At 44.3% G+C, this 19189-nt stretch overlaps 1 protein-coding gene across 6 annotated transcripts in view; it reads left to right on the forward strand.

Moving 5' to 3' along the window:
* Window positions 1–19189, forward strand: part of Shrm (shroom) — a 183598-nt gene that overhangs the window by 10210 nt on the left and 154199 nt on the right. For 2 of the 6 annotated variants that reach the window (XM_076822153.1, XM_076822161.1), the window contains exon 1: window positions 947–1000. The exons of 2 other annotated variants lie outside the window; for them this stretch is intronic. In XM_076822153.1, coding sequence (XP_076678268.1) covers window positions 962–1000 — 39 coding nt within the window. In that variant the 5' untranslated portion in view covers window positions 947–961. Of the gene's footprint in view, window positions 1–946; window positions 1001–2571; window positions 2914–19189 lie in introns of those variants that run through there. 2 more of the 6 variants (XM_076822170.1, XM_076822194.1) reach the window with 2 other exon arrangements.

Genomic DNA, 19189 nt, shown 5'->3' on the forward strand with positions numbered 1-19189 from the left:
CTTCACCGCCTCGGCTTCATACATCATTGCATCCTATCGAATGCCCGATCCTCCTTTTTCTTCGTCGAATAAAGAACGTCGGAATTCACGAGAAAGCTCGTACAAATTCATTAAAGGATTGTGTAAAGTCCGTTCGGCGGTTTCTTCGCGCAGACGATCGTCGCGCTTCATCTCACTTGGTTGGTCGTTGGAATCCGTCGTAATTACCAGAGCGAGAGGCACACGTTTGTTTTGCCCTCGAATTCTTCCGATGAAGCGGCGATCACGCGATTCCCAGCGGCCTCGCAGCTCCGAATCTCGCTTTTCCGCTCCTCTCGCCGTAGCTTCCACCCCCTCCCCCGTTTCTCTCAGCCCGCTCGAAGATATCTGCGCAGATAATAACAGCAATAAGGCTGGAATTAAGAAAAGCACGACGAAGCTAATGTTTCCTGCCTGTGTTCCCAGGAATTGCGCAAAGCTGAGCTCACTTGCGACAGGCAATTCCTTGAATGTCAAGCTGAACGTTCCGCGATCGGAATAGCGCGGCGCGTAATAATTCGCGAGCACCCCGGCAAGAAATTCGCGGTATATTCAGCTGCTCTGCTACGGCGAACTCGCGATAATTGTCGTCGTTTATTCGGTTCGAATCGAAAGCAACGTTTCTCCGTAACATTTATTTAAGTGATACTCCGGCGGACTGCTTGTAGAGGATCGCTATACTGTAATCCTCCCCTCTGTCGCCCGATTAGCGGAGCTGGTAAACAGTGTTCGAATACAGGAAGTAACGAATCGACGTAACTGTTTCTCCGCGCCGTGTAGGTAAACAGAAGTTTATCGAGCAATTAAATTGAGCCGGACAGAGGTGTACGTTTCGGTGAATTTACACGCGAAGGTGTCGACAGGCTCTGCACGCGTGTATCTTAACGATAAAACGGTACAGTGGAAGTTGGGAAGAGCGTTATCGAGTTCTGTGTGTTAACGGATGCGCAGCCATAAATGGAATCATCGTGGGATCAGGAATGTGTGTAGACACAGTGTACACTGAAAATTCGATTCGTACAATTTGAATTGGCATTTCAACTAAACTACAAGCAAATTCTAAAAGGAGAATATTTTGTACTACTTAGGAAATGCCAGTGCAAACATTTTATCTTCTAATTAGAGTCGAATAGGTTCGATTAAAATTACCAATCATTTCAATTTACCCGAGCATAAAGGCACATAAACAAGGACACAAGTCCTTCGACAAATACAGGATCGTCGGACTTGTAGATCTTTAATCCTCGGTTGTCACATTTATTTTTTCGAACGTAGTTGCTATACTAGGTCGATTCGAGCCAAGGTAATTTTCAATCAGCTGCTGTTTAAAAACTGTCTGCTAAATTAAGTCGCGAAAATTCTGAGATACAGATTGACCATTGTAAAATACATGTTCATCGTTGAAAATGAGCATTTAAAGTATCATAATGTTTAAACCAGTGATGGGTAAAATTCTATCTAAAAGTTTTAAGGGAAGATAACTTTCGGTTACCCTTTATTCGTACTTGTTTTTCTGAAGAGTATATTCAACATAGTTTATCTGTGAGATTTTATATCAGGAAATTCATTCGTCACCTACTGTTTATTCGAAGCTCGACGTTACGCGTATCCGTATTCGACGCCTCTATAGCGGCGAGAAGTTATTCGAGAAACCCCTCGGATAGACAGAACGAATAAACTCTCTAAACCAAGCTCTGACGGATAAAAGTTGCAGATAAAGTCTCGCGCTACACCCGTCTTCGAATAACGAACAAAAGATAGAGTAACTTTTATCTAAAACGTATTTTAATAATATTTATTTAGATAACGCCCATCTCTGTTAAACAGCTGTACCATTTCCAAGGATGCCTAAAAAATAATCAAATTGCGGATCATTTTCGCCCAATGTGACAACCGAGGGTTAACAATAAGTTGTATTTACCAAGCACTCGCGAAGCGTCAGGCATTTCCCAACATCACATTTACAATGAAGGTGGAAAACATTTCGTCAAGATCCTCCCTCGATCCCCAGCTCTGCGCCCACACTCAATTAACCCACATGTGAAGCGGGGCTGCCTCGAATCCACGATAATGGATTAGAACGCGCCCCAGGAAGTCATTAATTTTCGGTCGCGTTTGTTTGCGTTGGATGTGGCATTGTGCCGGTAATGGAAGAAAAGCGAGACGAGAGAGGCAGGTTAGCTGAATCCCCGACCCAGAGAAGTGACGAAACGACCATGAGAAAGATTTCCATGGGGCACGGGCACCCCGAATACCTACGTGGGGCACGCATTGTTGCCGAGTCGCAGGTACTCGAGCTATTGTTGACTTAGGATTCGAAGCAGCGTAAATAGAGGCAATCGGGGAATCGACAACCGGTTGCTCTCTGCATTCACTTGACGTTTCTCGGTGCCGCGATTCCGATTCTGTAGCAAACGTGCGCGGTTCTTATCTCGAGTTTGCACGACTCAGGTTTCTTTCAAATCTGTGATTTACCTGCGAATCGAAGCGTACGGAATCGCGAGGTCTTGGACTTTTAGAAGCGTCCAGGATGGTAGGAGGATTTCTTTTCGAGGCACGCGACATCCCGACATTCTTAACTCAGAGCACTCTGTTTTGTTTACTTTCTTCTGTCGCAAAAGAACTGGCCGTAATGCGAGCTGTGCCAAGCGGTGTACACTGAGCAGTTTGAGTCGCGCGATGTTTGGAACGGTGTAAAAGGAAAGCCGCGCCAGTGCAAAAGGAAAAGGGGGAAACAACGACCGGAAAGGAAGAGAATTTGTCGAACGCTACGAATTTGGTGTTCGAACGTGTCGCGATTGCTAAAGAGTTTCGACCACTTGGGCGAAGATTTCCAAGCGAGCACAATGGGTTCCCCGCGGTCTCGCGCTCGTGCAGGATGAAGTGCTAATGATGGTAAGGGCGGCGAAAATTCTTTTGCAAAAGGGAATCGAAGTTGCGGAAGGACTGTCTTTTCATCGAATACGCGTGCGCTTGATTGACAAGGGAAGATCGCGAAACCGAAAGTTCAAAAAATTCTGAAACGTTTATGAATATATAGGGAATTTCCTCCTGATTCGAACGCAATTTTCGTTGGCTGCCCAATTCACTCTAAGCGGGTGGAATTAACACCCCTGAAAATTCGGCTATATTCCGATTTTATTTTGTAACTTGCAATCTGTGAGAGGTAGGAAAAAAGTTTCAAGACAAAAGTTACTTCTTTTAATCAGGTCTATCATTTGGTAAAAAATTATTTTACAGTTCACGAGTTATGACACAAAATCGGAAAATAATCGGATATTCAGGGGTCAATTGCACCCCCTTAGACTGAATTTGGGCAGCAAACTAAAATTGCATTGTAATCAAGAGGAAATTCCCTACACATTCACAAAGTTTCAGAATTTTTTGAATTTCCGGGTTCGAGATGTTCCCTTGTAAGAATCGATCTATCACATTGCTCTGTAAACTATTATTCCTATCTCATCTCGATCTTAAAACTACTTGCAATATTACTAGGGGATCAATCTAAGTAGTCAATGATTTGCCCCTGATTAGTTGCTGGGTATCTGCGATGTCAACGCTGCATACTTAGGGTTTTCTACTTTTTTTAATTAAGTCAATTAAACTATTATTATTAATACCCAGACTTACAATTAGACACCTCGACTTAAACCTCACCTGAAATTGCAGGAAAATACGAATCAGATCATGGAATGTTCAGATAACAGAAAATAGCATTAAGCACAATTGGAAATATTTCCCGTCGGTTGACAGGAATTACTTTAATATCCTTACGATTGAGGCCACCGTGTACAGGTGTCCGATTGCGAAATGCATAGAAACGGAAGAATCTGTCGCGATAAAAGTACCGCGCATCTTGAACAGCTGATGGCGGCCTCGAACAGATTCCCTCGGTCTCGTTCCTTAGCCGTCGTTACTTAACGGTACGCTTAGAGAATCTGCGAAGCGTGCTCCTCCGGAGCTGACACAATCGGGTCGTGCTCGCTAAAGAAAAGGCCCCGGTGGATGCAGGGAGAGCGGATATCTGGCATCCGCCGCGGCGCAGACGAGATTTCACGTGGCTCGCGTCTACGATAGTCGCTCCTCTCCGTCAGCAGCTCCGTTTTTCGCGTCCCCGTGAAATTGTATCTGGATACGGGCTGTCAGGTCGCGTTACGCGGACCGCATGCGCTCGCCTCGCCTGTACGCGGGCCCAGATACGCTTTGAGCGAGTTCGCGCCACACGCATCGCGCTTTCGAAGCGACTGGTGATACGACTGCATTCCTCCCAGTTGGTATGTATACAGGCGACGCGAGAAAAGCGGACCAACGTGGTGTTACTTTACGCCGTCTTGAACGAGAAATTCGTATCGACTCGGCGGACGAAGATGCTGGAGAAGCACCGCCACTTCGGTGCTCCTTTTCTTCAGCAATTCTTTGTTTCTCCTCTTGGAGATCTCGAGAGGCCATAGTTGAATCGATTGAATCTTGATGGGTTGAAAATGAAAGAGCCTTTGCCTTATCACTTGTCAGGTATTAGCGAGTAACTGCGTAAAATTAGTTTACATTGCGTATCTATACTTGGTATCGAGATATCGTAAAGCCCCTCGGACTGTAACGTTATCGATTGCTATTCCTCCACGATTTTTCCCCTTTCATTGCCACTGCTTTCGATTTTATTTATTTATTTATTTATTTATTTATTTATTACGGGGCAAGCCCAATTTGTACAATAAATAAAAACAGTGGCATACGTACAAGAACTAGAAAAAATAAAAAGAAGGAAAAGAACTAAGTAAAGTTAAGTACTGCCCCTATCTTAATCTAAGACAATTTTGTGCAGATTGCTTTTGAATGTTTGCAATGATCCCCCGAAAAAATTGATGTGGTCTGAGTAGGAATTGGCAACGCCGACGATCCGACTTACAGGATCGCGAGCACAAAACTTAGATTTGGTGCTTGAACAATAAAAGAGTGTTCTTCCCCTTAAGTTTCTGGATGGTACCTAGAGGGATATTCCGCAAAAGGGCAGGACAGTCGATGCAACCATTAACAATCTTGAATAAAAAACATAGATCAGCAATTTGCCTACGCTCCGATAACGTAGATAGGTTCAGGGATGCAAGAATTTGGTCATAATTGTGATTATCGCGTGACATTGGACGGCCCAGGTTATAAGCGGCAAACCTAAGGAATTTGTGCTGAACTCCTTCTAGCAGTGAGACGTATTTCAACTGCAAGGGGGGCCATATTATAGACGCATATTCTATTATAGGTCTCACTACAGTGATATATAGCAATCTTAAAGTATGAATATTCTGGAAATCCGACGAATCATCCTTTCATCATCCGACGAAAATCTAGCTAACCGAAATTCCTCGAAGCAAGTACAGCCTGTGTACAGTGGAAACTATATCAGAGGGTTTCATAACCCTTGCTCCGCATTGTCCCCGCGATACGGATCGAAAAAAGGGCCGTGATCGATGCCCATCGTGGTTTAATTAGCATCAATCGAGCGGCAGCGGAGCCGCAGTAGAACGGTTATGTAAATGATCGCAGGGTTCGGATTAATGTCTCATTGTGCGCCGATAAATTTCGCCGCTGCTTTGAAGTTTCCAGCGCATATCGTAATTGATGTAATACGCTCCCCGGAGTAGGTAGCGATCTATCTCGCCGCGAGAGGGTTTAAAGGTGTACACGCGGGTCTCGATCGACGATCGAGTGACTGGCTGAACACCGGCCACAGGCGCGCGTATAAATACATAAGCGCGCGCCTGTGTCGTTAACGCGGTTAGAACCATTTAGCACTGTCGCAGCGGTGGCTCGGGAGCACCTTATTCCCCTGCGCTCCGCGCGACGCTATCGTAACTTTCTCCCGATACGCGACTCACCCTCCCGGCGCAACGCACGCGTGTGCGCGTGTTCGATTATACGCCCGGGGCTCTGACATTTGGAATGCTAATGTCGATTAACAGAATCGATAAGTATCGACGGCCGCGTGCGGGTGTACGCGGGGCTGCCCGAGTACCCACGCACTTGATTGTGCCTTAGTGGCCGCGAGGGGACGTTGCATGTGTAACGAGACTCTTAACCTTTCCTTTTGTACGCTCCGCAATTCGCGGCGTGTGTCTCGCCGCAGCCGCGGCGTTTGTTTAGCTTCTTAGCGGGAAAACGCGCCGCGTTTCCTCGGTAGAAAGGAATCGTTGGGCGAGGGCCTGCGGATCGCGAACTTGCGCGTGGGAAGTTGCATTGCAGATTCTGTCTGTTTTCTGTTCAGCTAAACAAGTAGAGGTTTAGAAGATTTCGATGGCACTGAGGAGCTTAGTTGCTGAGATTAGTGTTGTGTAAAGCTCGAGTCTTCGAAGCTTTAAGCCTTAACCTTAATGACTCAGCCTTTAAGGCTAAGGGATATGAAGCTGGAGCTCTCGAAGTTCGAGGTTCAAGCATTGAGGCTCGAGCTTCGAAGCTGAAGGCTCTTGTGTTTAATAGTAATGAAGTTAACTCCAAGTCCTTGATATTATATCTTATTTTGTGCAACCACTATTGTAAAACGTTAAAATTAAACACAGAGAAAGATGCTTTTTGATGGTATTTTTTTGTAAGTGTAGTCATTTGTAATATAACTCTTTGATAAAATTATGATAAAACACAAAAAGAACAACACAATCACTATAATATAAATTTCAGTATATTGTCTGGTCTTGTTATAATACTTGTAGCGTTCCTGCTCACTACATTCTTGGTTTGAACGTTTCTCAACATAAAATTAATTGATCACTGTCGTACAACACCAGTGTACCGACTGAGCTAACCGAGCAGATTATAAAGGCGATTTAACCGATTTTGTTTCAATCGTCAAGGGAACCGAAGTGCATTGCGCTGACGATAACATATTCACTTCACTACTTTACAATTTATACGACTCGAGCCTTCGAGCTTGAAGACTCGAGCTTTAAAGGCTGGAGCTCTCACGGCTACAGGGTTCGAGCCTTTAGAGTTTGAACCGCGACTCGAGCTCTTGAAGCTCACGGCTCGAAGCTCATTTTAACAACACTAGCTAAAATTAGTTGGTGTAGGTATTGGCAGTGTTAGAGGTTAGATTGAAATCGCGACCTCTTCCAGAAATGATATCCTTTTTATAGCTACATAGACCTACTAAGCTCTGTTGCGAGAGGACGTTAACATATGACGGAGCACCTAAACATAGAGCTGTTACTCGCATCGTAAAGTATCGCACCGCGCCATTAAATACATAGATGTGTTTTCATTAAACGATTTTCTTCATCGATGTTATCGGTGTGAAACGATGCCGTTATCCAGGATCTTACGCAACCAGCGCAACTCCTTCATGGGATAGGAATTCCATGGGATTTCGTATCGCCCGCGCTGCGGCCGGCATACGTCGCGCGTGGAAACTGCGCCCGGCGGGAATTAATATCGGTCTCCTTAACCTAATGGTCGCGTAAGGATGTCGTTAACCGGCGTGAATAAATCGATTTCGCCGCGATCGTTCTCCTAAAACACAACCTGCGAGGAATATTGCGGTCGTAAGGCCAGCGAAATTGCACGTTCCGCGTTAATCCCACCCAGCATTTCAACTGTAAAGTCGTTCCTGCGCCTACCCGCTCTCGTGTTTCGGGAAACTAGTCCACGAATAGAAGCCTATCGTTCAGCCGCGGTGTTTGTCGAGCAGCCAGGCGTTTCGGATGGTCTCATCGAGGAAGGAATTAATCTGGAGGCGATGAAAGGTTCGACGACTCGGGTCGATGGACGAAAGTGCGATGGACCATTATTCTTCCAAGAATCTAACGAGATCAACGGCTCGGACATGTGTGCACGGGGAGAGATCCGGTGCGGCGGGTATTAATATCGCACAACACCTACACGCGACGTGTCTTTAATGGGATTTACGTTTACCGCCTTTGGTGTCATAACAGTTCAGGGCCTTGACGCCCGAGCCAGCCTCGAAATTAATTTGTAACCGGAAAACGTAGGCACGTCCGATACCTGCGCCCGAGGTGCTCCGCGCCGCTCGAACGTTACGAGGGAGTGCGATTCTAATCCACTCTTTATTCCAGCCTGCAGCCAATATATCGTGGCCCCTATCTGATATAATGGGCCATTGTTCTTAGAGGGGCCCTATATTTATTCGGAACCTTCGGGCGTCTCGTTAAGGAACTAATTGAAACGATACTTTTATCCACGGCCCCGCTCCGCTCGCGAAACGGCTGATTGATCGCATTATTACGAGGCGAAGGGGGTTCATTAAGGGCCCGAGCGTTGCGATGCAAATGATAAGTGGGAAAATTGGTAGCCTGAGAGAGTTGTATGGAAACTGGTTATCAAGGACACGAGTCTGTTATATTATTAATGCCCCCCTGCGCTTGCGCCGTAGTCGTATTTCATTGTTACGCGCAAAAGGGACTTTTCAGCCGTGATTTTTTATATAAAATTCAAATACGTTACTCTCCGGGGGCCTGTTATAACGAAACAAGGGGGAGGAAGTTCGATATGCGATGAATATTTTCATAAAATGAAAGGAACGCGATAGTTAGGGTAGACCGGGTTGAATCGGATCAAAATAATTTAGTCACACACTGTCATTAAATTAGATTTGTTTAAGTTGATTCTAAAGATTTTGTTATGAAAATTTCAGTTTTTTTCAGAAATTTATTGGTTATCCGATTCGCCCCAAGTTTCAGGGCCAATCGGATATTTCTCACTTTTTGTTTTTTTGTTTGCAGAAGAAACACTTTTATGTTTAATTTTATTTTCTATTATTAATCAGCCAAAGGTGTACTGGTCACGAATATATAATAAAAAATTAGTTTTTCAATGTTTGACTAATATTTTGTTCCCGTCGAACACAAAGTGATCCGATTCGCCCAGGTCTACCCTATTATGAGCGGTTGGATTCCTGGCGATACCCTTTCTGGCGCGTATAGGAATATTCGAATACCTCAAGATCCTTCGAATTGGCCCCTCTTGCCGTTCATCATTTTCTTTCGATGGCCGCGTGGAAAGAATATTTCTCGAGAGAAACCGAAAGCAAGGCGTCCTGTCGAGAGACTGGTTGTTTCTTAAAGCCAAATCTCACGGCGATCCTAGGAAAGACTTTAGTGGTACGCTAAACCGGTCGGTTTCTCGGTTTTCTCACCTCGGTCCTAATGATTCTGTTTGGCTAAAATCGGGCTGGATAAGCGTGGCCTCGTCTTAGGAGCCTTGGAATTTTCTTTACTGTAATGAGATGGAATGTAGAAAGGCAGAAGTGTTTTCTTATATGCAATCATTTCTGCGTGGTGTTCCCTATGGTTGGTGAAAAACCTGTGCACCGATTGAACGGTTCTGAACTGATCTCTGATGTAGAGCCGTCTACACTTTTAGAGTTAGACAAGATGCCTGTGGCATTGTAGGGCCCTACATAGGCAATTCTGAGCCGTGGGACTAGATAGTACATAGCGACAGCTTCAGAATCTTAGAAATTCGTTTATGCGTGTACCAGCGTGTCCCGGTATGTAGTTACTGTGGTAACGAGGTTCCCTTGGGTCACGTTGGTCACACAAGAGGTGTTGGCTTCTAGGACTCTCATGGAACTAGGATCATTAATACTGGACTTCATAGGATTAACGTCGTCAGTGTTACTTTCCATTGGTCATCGGCGTTGCATGCCACAGGTCTAGGACCAACGCTATCAATCAACTCGACTGAAATGATTTCTATCGACTCTCTCGTGTCAGCAGTCCTTATCATCGTAGTTTAAAAGTTTATAGTTTCCCATATCGCGAACCACAAGCGTTGTATTGTCTTCTTTAGTTGCCACGAGCCCAAGGTTGATTTCACATTGACTTTCACGAGCGCTGATAGATTCGTTTCCTATCTCCGCTGATACAGCGCCGAGTGTGACCACCAAAACGCCTCGCGTATCGCAGCAAGTAACCGTGATAAAACCAGAAAGGAATGCCAACGAGCGCAGTGGGAAGTACTTTCGTGTCCCCGGAATAATATCGATAACTCAGGGGGGGGGGGCGAGAGGAGGTAAGAGTCGCCATAGTGGAAGCTTGAAATTCACTGTCGCCGGAATAATCGTATATCGAAACGCCCTCGAACCCACGCATCGGGGCCACGGAATGTGACCGGGGCCCGTGAATCATATTCAGCCGCAAATTCCACGATAATTTCCCTATCGGCGTGCCTCGGCCGACGTGAAATATCGGCGCAATAACACACCGCCATCCGATAAGGCGTCCTAACGGTGCGAAATCTTTGCGAGCGGCGCAGTGACGGGTCGCGGAAGAGCCATAAAATGATCGGTGGCCACAAAATGGTGATACACGGCCGGACGGCGATCTCTCGCCAGGATTTCTCACGTTACACACCGCAACACCATATTTCCCGTGCGGCCGATGTTCTCGTTTCCTCGAGTGCGCTCGAGGACGCGCGGGGATGCATCTGGCGCGCCGCGCAACGAGCTTTACGGCGACCTATCTCTGTATATGTAGCCGCGCCAGAGAACGGTGATAGGAAGATAGCAAGGGGTGCAGGAAATGCATCGCGTTTACGAGGAAGCAGACGACCGACGCGTTTCCAGTCGCGCATTTCCATCCGCAATACCAGCGGACGTACACACTGTTCCATATAAGAGCGTACCAACGCCCCTACCGATTTGCGACCGATCTGCGCAGCTCCCACGGATCTGACACACGCGATTGGTCGTAGCACTTTCGCGATTGGTCGTAGCACTTTCCCTGCCGGTTTACTACCAATCACCAGTGTATCCCTGCGCGAAACTAGTACGCTCTAATGTGGAACGCAGTATACCCCGTGATGGAGACACCGGGTCTCTTTATACAAATGAAAGGCTGCGGTGTCAATAAAAATCTTTATTTGCTTATGGTTAAACGTTCAAAATTAAGCAAGCGCAATAAATTACTAATATGTAAGATGATAATAAGACCAATAATTATCTATGCATCGCCTGTGTGGAGATCCACAGCTAAATACAATATCATTTTGTTGCAACGGTTTCAAAATAAGTGCCTTAGATTAGTTCTTAATAAGGGCAGATATGTTAGAATTAAAGATCTTCATGGAGAAGCAAATATAGTATGTCAATGAGCATATAATAGAAAGTGCAATCAAATTTTATAATACACAATTGAAAGTAAATCGATTGATTGGTGATATTTTTAAAAGTTATCTAATCAGATATAGGGAATCAAGAATAAAACACAAATTTTAATTTGTCAACTGAGATTTAAGTGCAAACAAATGATTACGATATATACTTATATATTCTAAATGTACATCATAAGTCAGACATACAGGTTCATAAACAGAACCTGCATTTTTAGAAAGTAGGTTTTTATAGTATTTTCCTACATAGGGACCAAAGTTAATCTTAAGATATCCTAGCTGATAGAAAATAAGTTACCGCAAGTTGTATACTTAGTAGGATATTATATTATACAATATAATACACCATAGGGAAAAAATTAGACATAATAGTAGGTAAGCTTCTAGTAAGTAGGTACTACTGAAGACTGCAGGCAAAAGTGTTAAATATTTTTACGTATTACTATGTTTATATATTTTGTGTGTATAATTGTTATGTAAATAAAATCATTAAGTCGAAGGTTCTCGTTAGATTACCGAAGTTAATAAGCATCACGGGGTGGGTACTTGGAAAAGATGGGTGAACCACCTTTCTCCCGGTGCGCCGCTGCTGCTGGGACCCGAAGGAGAGAGAGAGGAGGAAAATGATAAAGGACTATAGTTCGTTGGGCAATATAAAGCGATAGATAGGCTTCGAAAGGCCATCCTCTTTAACAGGAAAACAAAAATATAAATACATCCACATAACCCGGGTAGAGTGTGTCAACTTTATGGGTAAATTTAAAATTTTTGAAAAATTTAGAACGACTAGTGACAAAGTAATGCTGTTTTTAATCCTGAATCTGAAAGTATCTTCAGAAATTGATTTCAGTGAGGTTTAGCTACTTCAAATCACAGTTGAAAAACGTGAAAATTAAGTAAGCTTTAACTACAAACTACATATTCAAACACTGCTTAAAGTGAGTCTTGCTTATATAAAAGCATGAAAATGAAAATAAAAATATGTGGAAATTAGTGTTTATTATATTCACATGAAAATGTATGGAAACGTGTATTTATTACAAAATAAAAATATATGTAACTTTAGCAACAGATCTAGCCATATGTCATTTATGTAGTAAATTCAATGCTTCTGTTGCGGTTCATAAGCTCAACTACTAATTTTTTTGTAATAATTTTAATAATTTTCGTATTTTTCTATAATTTCAAATGAAATTGCAACTAGGTAAATAATGCATTACACACCATTTAAAGTTAGTGGTTAATTTTAACCCTGAAATTGTACCGTTTTCTCACTAGTCGTGGTTAAAATTAAAACATTCAAAAAATTGACACACCCTAATAACCCGGTAACCCGTCCGATAGGGGTCCGTTCCATCGACTTGTGTGATCTCGCGCGCCTGTCGGTGTGCTTTAGAGCGCTTGTATTCCCCGTCCGTGACACACGCGTGCATTTTGACGCCGGTGCGCCCGCGTGCCTTCCTGCTACCGTTCCGTTCGACCGTCGAATCCCGTTGCAGCAGGCATTTGCGCTCGCATACGGATGAGAATCGTGAAAAAGTTCCTTGAACCTTGGTGATCAGGTTCCTTCAGATGATTGGGATGTGAACGGTTTAGTTGTTCAAAGTACGTAGCAGTTGTTATTGGTATTGACTAGGTGAATCATTCTGTTGTCATCGCTGTTATTAAGTTCCTCGTGTAATCTAGATCTCGGCGAGGCTGCGTTAAATCAAGAACGTCACAGGCTTCGGTGTTATCGACCCATCAACTCTGGGAGAATCGAGTCCCTTGTATCTTCCTCTTCTTTTTGCTTCATCTACTTTTCAATCGGGCACAGCGAACCATGTCATCCACACATCACTGCTTCTGACGAAATAATTCGAATAGCTGCCGCTCAGTGATGGGGATCGCTCCAATTTAGAGGACTTCGCGCGGGGCGCTTGGTTGCGCAAGAAACGGGCGATTAACAGAAACGAATACCCCTCGCGTTGCAGAGACACTGTGTTAATTTAAAAGCCTATGCATCGATTCGATTCTATCTGAAAATCAATTAACTACACCCATCATTATTGTTTGAGCATAATAAACGTATCATCAACTTAACCCTTCGTGGTCACACTTTCTTAAAATCACACTGCACCCCAGTGTTACTTTTGAGTTACCATTTTCTTATTTCTGAATCTTTCAACTTTCAAGTGATAATTGTACATTCTTAATGCTCCAATACCTAGTGTTTTTCTAGAAATGTAAATTTTTATATGATGTAATATGTAATTGAAAAAATAGTAGTAGAAAGAAGCAAATTTTATAATTAAAATTCACCAAATTATTAAATTGTAATAATAAGATCTAAAAATTTACAGAAACATTGGCGAATAAAAAAATTTGTCTGTAGTGCGATACACCCCGTGTGACCAGGACAGGTTAACAGTCTCCATTTTCATAGAATCCTCGTCGCGCTTCCATTCCAAGAGAAATCCTTGGAGGCATCGACGACCACCCCGTCGCGTTATCGCGATCCACCCGCTTTTCCGCCGAGCCCCTTGAACGACCCACGCCGCGATGCGCCAGTGTCAATGGTGCGTGTCTAATCGGTAATGGACTAATCGGCCCGTTTTACCGCGCGCCGTCCCGAAGAATGGCGCTCTTTGTCTCTCGCGACGTCATCGGGCCGCTAGTCTTGTACCCGCGGCTGACAGTGACCCCGTTGTCTGGCCGAGGGTGTTGCGTGTGTCGTGTATCGATGGCAAATAAAGCGCGTGGTCCCGTCGACATTCCAGCCACTAGTACGGTATCCGCGCACTTACAACCCCTTTCGCGACGCGGCCCGAACAACCGAAGCCATGCAGAACAGCCGTTCGTCGATCTCGTATCTAGTTAGCGAGTCTCTCGAAGGCTTAGCCGTTCTGGAACGCGTTTAGCTGGCGACCGGCCGCGCAAAAAGGGCGCGACACCTAATCCGTCATACGAGCACGGGAATAAATTAGTCGCCTGGATCACGGGCGTGAGCGCGTTGTTCGCCGATTTTTCTCCGCCGGCGTACAACAACACGAGCGCGAAACCAGACACGTGCTCGCCGCTCGGAATAAATTACACGCGTTAAAACCTGTATCGCGGAGTCAAGCTCCGCTGCTTGGTCCCCGATGGAACGTATCCCCCGCCCGGCCATCGGGGAAACGAAGAATCGCGGCAAGTGGTCGCGTATCGACCTGCTATCGAATGCTTGCCGGCTGACGTCATCCCGGCGAGATGCACTCGCCGCGATCGAACCAGCTTCGCGATCGCGCCTCAATTAATATCCGGCCGCATCGCCGAGTTCAGGGACATTCGCGTTGAATTCTATCGGGGCAGATTCGCGTTACCACGGAGGATAGATTGCGAGGATGACCTTGTTTCGCTGGTGTATAGAGATCGCAGAGTGCAACTGTTCACTGCTTCGTAGATTGTTACCGAGATTGAGCTTAGTAATAGACGGAACTGAACGGGAATTGGATGGAGAATAAATCGACTTAGTTCCTAACCGGACTATGAAGCCGAGTCATACTATCTGCAAAATGTACGGAGTCTTTTAAGGAGCCATTCTACTTTGCCGGTCGAAAAAGAGGCACACTTTCATGAATTTTTTTCAAGGACTAATGCACGGATAATGATGTTTTTCTTTTGGTTAAATGTTTATTATTATTTGCTGTATAGAATCATATTTTTCATGCTTCCAAAATATAATTACAAATGTATGGGGTTAAATCGCAATCGTTTGTGCCGCGAAAATAGTGACCCAAGAAATAGCCTCTTTTTGGTCCCACGATTTTGGAACTGAATTTTGTGCCAAACGATATTTCATATTTCATATTTCATATTTCATATTTCATATTTCATACTTCATATTTCATATTTCATATTTCATATTTCATATTTCATATTTCATATTTCATACTTCATATTTCATATTTCATTGTTGAATTAGTTTTAAGTATGTTTAGTATTAGTATATGTAGTACTAATTAATGTTTAGTTTTATGTTATGGTTAGGCCAATGGTTAGGCCAACAGTTTATACTGTGGCCTCACCTTTACTCGCCTTTACTTTCTCCTTATGTACTATACCTTTGTTTTACGAATAATAAAGACGAAATAATAATAATAATAATAATAATAATAATACCTTATGGTGAAACATCAATCACAACAAATTTTCAAGTTGAGGTGACAATTATTAGTTGCTGAGATATGGTAGGTCAAAGAAGTGAAATTTCATTAACGCATCCGCCGATACGCTTCGATGTACGGACTTTTATGTCAATCCGATAATTTAAAGAATTGTTCCCAGGGGTTTTGTTGACTGATAACAACGAATTTGACCTTAGATTTTCAGAATTCACAATGACCGATTCAATATAGCAAATCGTATATAAAAAACATTCTAATTTTCATAAAACTTTGGTCAAATATTCGTAACGTAAAAAGTTATAAAATGAATTTTCGAAACTAAAGTAATATTTATGGTTTTCACAATAATTAATTTTAATTTTGTGGAAGCCGTGTATTCCGATTGATAAAATGTTTTATCGACATTCTCGCAATAGAAGTTATGAATTTTGAAAATCTACGTTCAAATTCGTTGTTAGCAGTCAGCAAAATCCCTGGGAACAATTCTTTAATTACCATATCGGCTGGTGCATTAATGAATTTTCACTTCTTTCCCCTCCCATATCTCAGAAACTAATTGTCACCTGAACTTGATAATTTGTTGCGAATGATGTCTCACCATAAGGTATCATTTGACACAAAATTCAGTTCCAAAATTGTGGGACCAAAAAGAGGCTAAAACAGGCCTCATTTTTGGGTCACTCTTTATTCGAATAATGTTCAACCGTGGAGCTCCGTTTCAACGCTCTGCATTTAAGGTATTTTGGAGTTTGCAGGGACTATTAGCAAAGACAACTGAATGAAAGACTACCAGTGTTGAATTTTTTTAATGCTACCAGGTTTATCTAAAAAATCAAACGGTACCTCAATAATCTCGATACATGCAGACTCGAGTGATCCTAAACTACGCTATGAAAATTATACCTAAATAGATGATGATTCTCCATAATTCCTAAACATCGGTTCCCATAAGCGACGTCGACTTTGCTCAGCTTCATTTTGACAGACTCGATGTTAGAGCTTTTACTGTACAGGCACTAGGATTCCTCGGTCCTTTGCATAAGGCTGCAATAAGGCGAAAGGATTCAGCTGGGACATTCGATTTTCTTGGAATCAGCCGGGATCCTCTGTTAGCGAGGGGCCCGAACGGCCGGACGCGCTTTGAAAGTTGCGAATCTGGTTTTTCTTCTCCGCGCAGCAGGACGTATTAGCAGCCGTCAGCAATTACGTGAGTCCTCGTAACGTCGACCGGTGCGAAAGCCTCGCGTCTCGTGCTTGTCGAGAGTAAATCGAGAAGGAGTCAATGCCCCGTGGCACGTTGTTATACGTACGTCCGTAAGCTCCGGGGCAAAAAGTGGCGATCGCCGGCGACGATACCACCGGTGCCGAAGATAAAGGTGCCAATGTGATATTGACACTGGCGAGAGTGGCGAGCACGCTCCTTCTCGGCCACGTAGTCGAGCCTTCGAGAGGGATACAAATTAATGCAAATTACTCGGAGATCGGGACCTCCTGACCGTCGCTGGTGAATCTGACTCATAATCGGTATTTTAAATGGCTTCCTCCGCCTTGGCGAGCGTTGGAATTTCGGCAGCTTCCTTCGTGTTGGTGGAATTCCTCACGGACCATGTAAGCGCGACATGGCAGAAGTCTGACAAACTACTTGTCGTAAAATTTATCCCGACCTTCGGTTTCTATTAGATTGGTGCATATGAAATCGTCGCCTCGCGTAGGCACGTTTGAATGAAAATATATTTTGCTTTTTAACTAATTATTTATTCAATTTCTCTGAGTTTCTGCGAGTTTTCCGCGACATTATTAAGCCGGGGATCCACCTGGAAGCTGAGCTACGCTATGCTATGATATGCTACGTCTGGCTATGCTATAAAAAATAAAAAAAACACAGCACAGCTTAGCTTAGCTTTTGGTGGAAACGGTTCCAATTGTATTCCCACGATAAACATAAGAACTTTTACGCTACCGGCGATCGATAATTCCACATGCACGACCCAATATATTATTATTCTAATTATTAATCGTCTGTATATCTGAAAAAAGCAGAAACCATGAAAATTATTTCAAGAAGTATATGTAACAACTTAATTGCCCTGTGGTGCTCTCAGCACGAAATCTGAGCACTAATGTGCCCAAGAAAGCAACCGTTCGCTCGAACCATTTGCAGCCACGAGATGCGCAAGCTTCCCGGCAGTTCTACGTATCATCGTATCGTTATTTGTACACACGGTCGCGTTCGTCCGGCACAATCGCGCCCGTACCGTTATTTAACATTATACAGAACGATCCTGAAACCCTGGACGATGCATCGAGCAGGGAATCACCTACACGTCCGTGTCCCGAATGCATGTCAGAAGCGCGCGGCTGGGTATCGGCGGTACCTATCTCCTGTTGTAGGACACGACGCTCTCGTGTCGATCCTCGCTCCGTTTTGTTCGCTACACCGCTCTGGGACCGGCGGCCAGGATCGTCGACCCGCTACCTCCACGCAGGTCACGAGGTGGATCAATCTCACGCGAGTCTCTCCCCCGAGCACGCTTCGACTGCCGTTTCGGTCGCCGAGTGTCTGACACACTGCCGTAAATATGGCACCGAGGAATGTCGCTCCGCGGCACCGTGGTTCCGGTGCGATAAACCGCTGGACTTATTATACGCTACGTCGCGAGCTACGTCGCCAGGATAGCCTCTCAGAAGTAACGACGTCACGTCGCGACGTCCCTCTGCGAGATGGCCAGGTTCGCTGCACTTTTACGTCCCCTCTGACAGGGCACATCGCGAAACGCTGTCCCTCTTGTCTCTCGCCACGAGACGAGCAGTTACCTTGGCACGTGTGGACGTCTCTTGCTTCTGATTTTATCGAACGTCACGTGTGGGCTCTGGAGAATTTCAGTTTCGACGGAGAACACGGCCGGGCGATGTTGTACGGGCTTGTTTATTGGAAAGAATGTTGTTGTGTTTGGTGATGTGGAATTAGGAATTCGTTCTGTAACGTGAGCTGAGCTTGTAGTCCTGTGGAGGCTATTGCTACACCTGGTGAAAATGAGATTCGATGGGGAGTAGTTGTTTATGGCATCCACCATCATGGTCATCATGGTCATTGATGTTCAGTGACGTGGTATCGGTGGTCGGATAACTAGTCGGCGGACATTCCAATTCATTCGCTCGCGGAGGGGACGATGCTAGGCAGCTGGTCTCGATAGCTGTCGGAACGTGATGTCGAGGAAATCACGATCTTCGTGATACGGTGGATTCATTGCATCAATCTCGACTGATTTCTTGGTCAGTTTTTTTTCCTCTGGATGTCACGAGAGGCTGATGCGGTTTAATAGAGTTTAATACTAGATAGATCTGAAGAGTTTCTTCTTCGAGTTTCACACACTTTCTTTCGCTGTACTTGCAGGTCTTCTACTGAACAGTGGGAAGATGTTTGGCGAGAAGAATTAATGGAAATCTTCCTGATTTGTATTTTATGGTTCATTGACATTTCGCTCTACTATCATGCTTATTGAAGCTGATCAATTCACCTTCTTCAGTCTTAAATGTGTGAAAAGGTGTGTCAATTTTCTTGGAGATTTGTTGTTGTTAAAATTCAAACGACCTATATGTAATTGAATTTGTTTTGAATAACTTTTATAATAATATCAAGAAGCAGAGTAGTCTAGGTGCCAGTTCTGTGTCCAGTTTAGTGACATTTTAGACTCAACTTGGTTCCACGCTCTCCTCGCTTTTTGTAAGGACGAGAACTGGCTTGAAGCTACCGGGGTGGCTTCTACCGTTCGTTGTTAAGCGGTTACGTAAGTGCCGCGAATATGACCGGAACGATTCCCAAGGCCAGGAACAGAGAAACACGATCGGTAAACCTTCAATGGTGGTATTTTGTATGCCAACCCGTTCGACTGGCCTCCGATTCTGCGGTGCTT

This window comes from Andrena cerasifolii, chromosome 1 (assembly GCF_050908995.1).
Source record: "Andrena cerasifolii isolate SP2316 chromosome 1, iyAndCera1_principal, whole genome shotgun sequence".
Classification (NCBI taxonomy): Eukaryota; Metazoa; Arthropoda; class Insecta; order Hymenoptera; family Andrenidae; genus Andrena; species Andrena cerasifolii.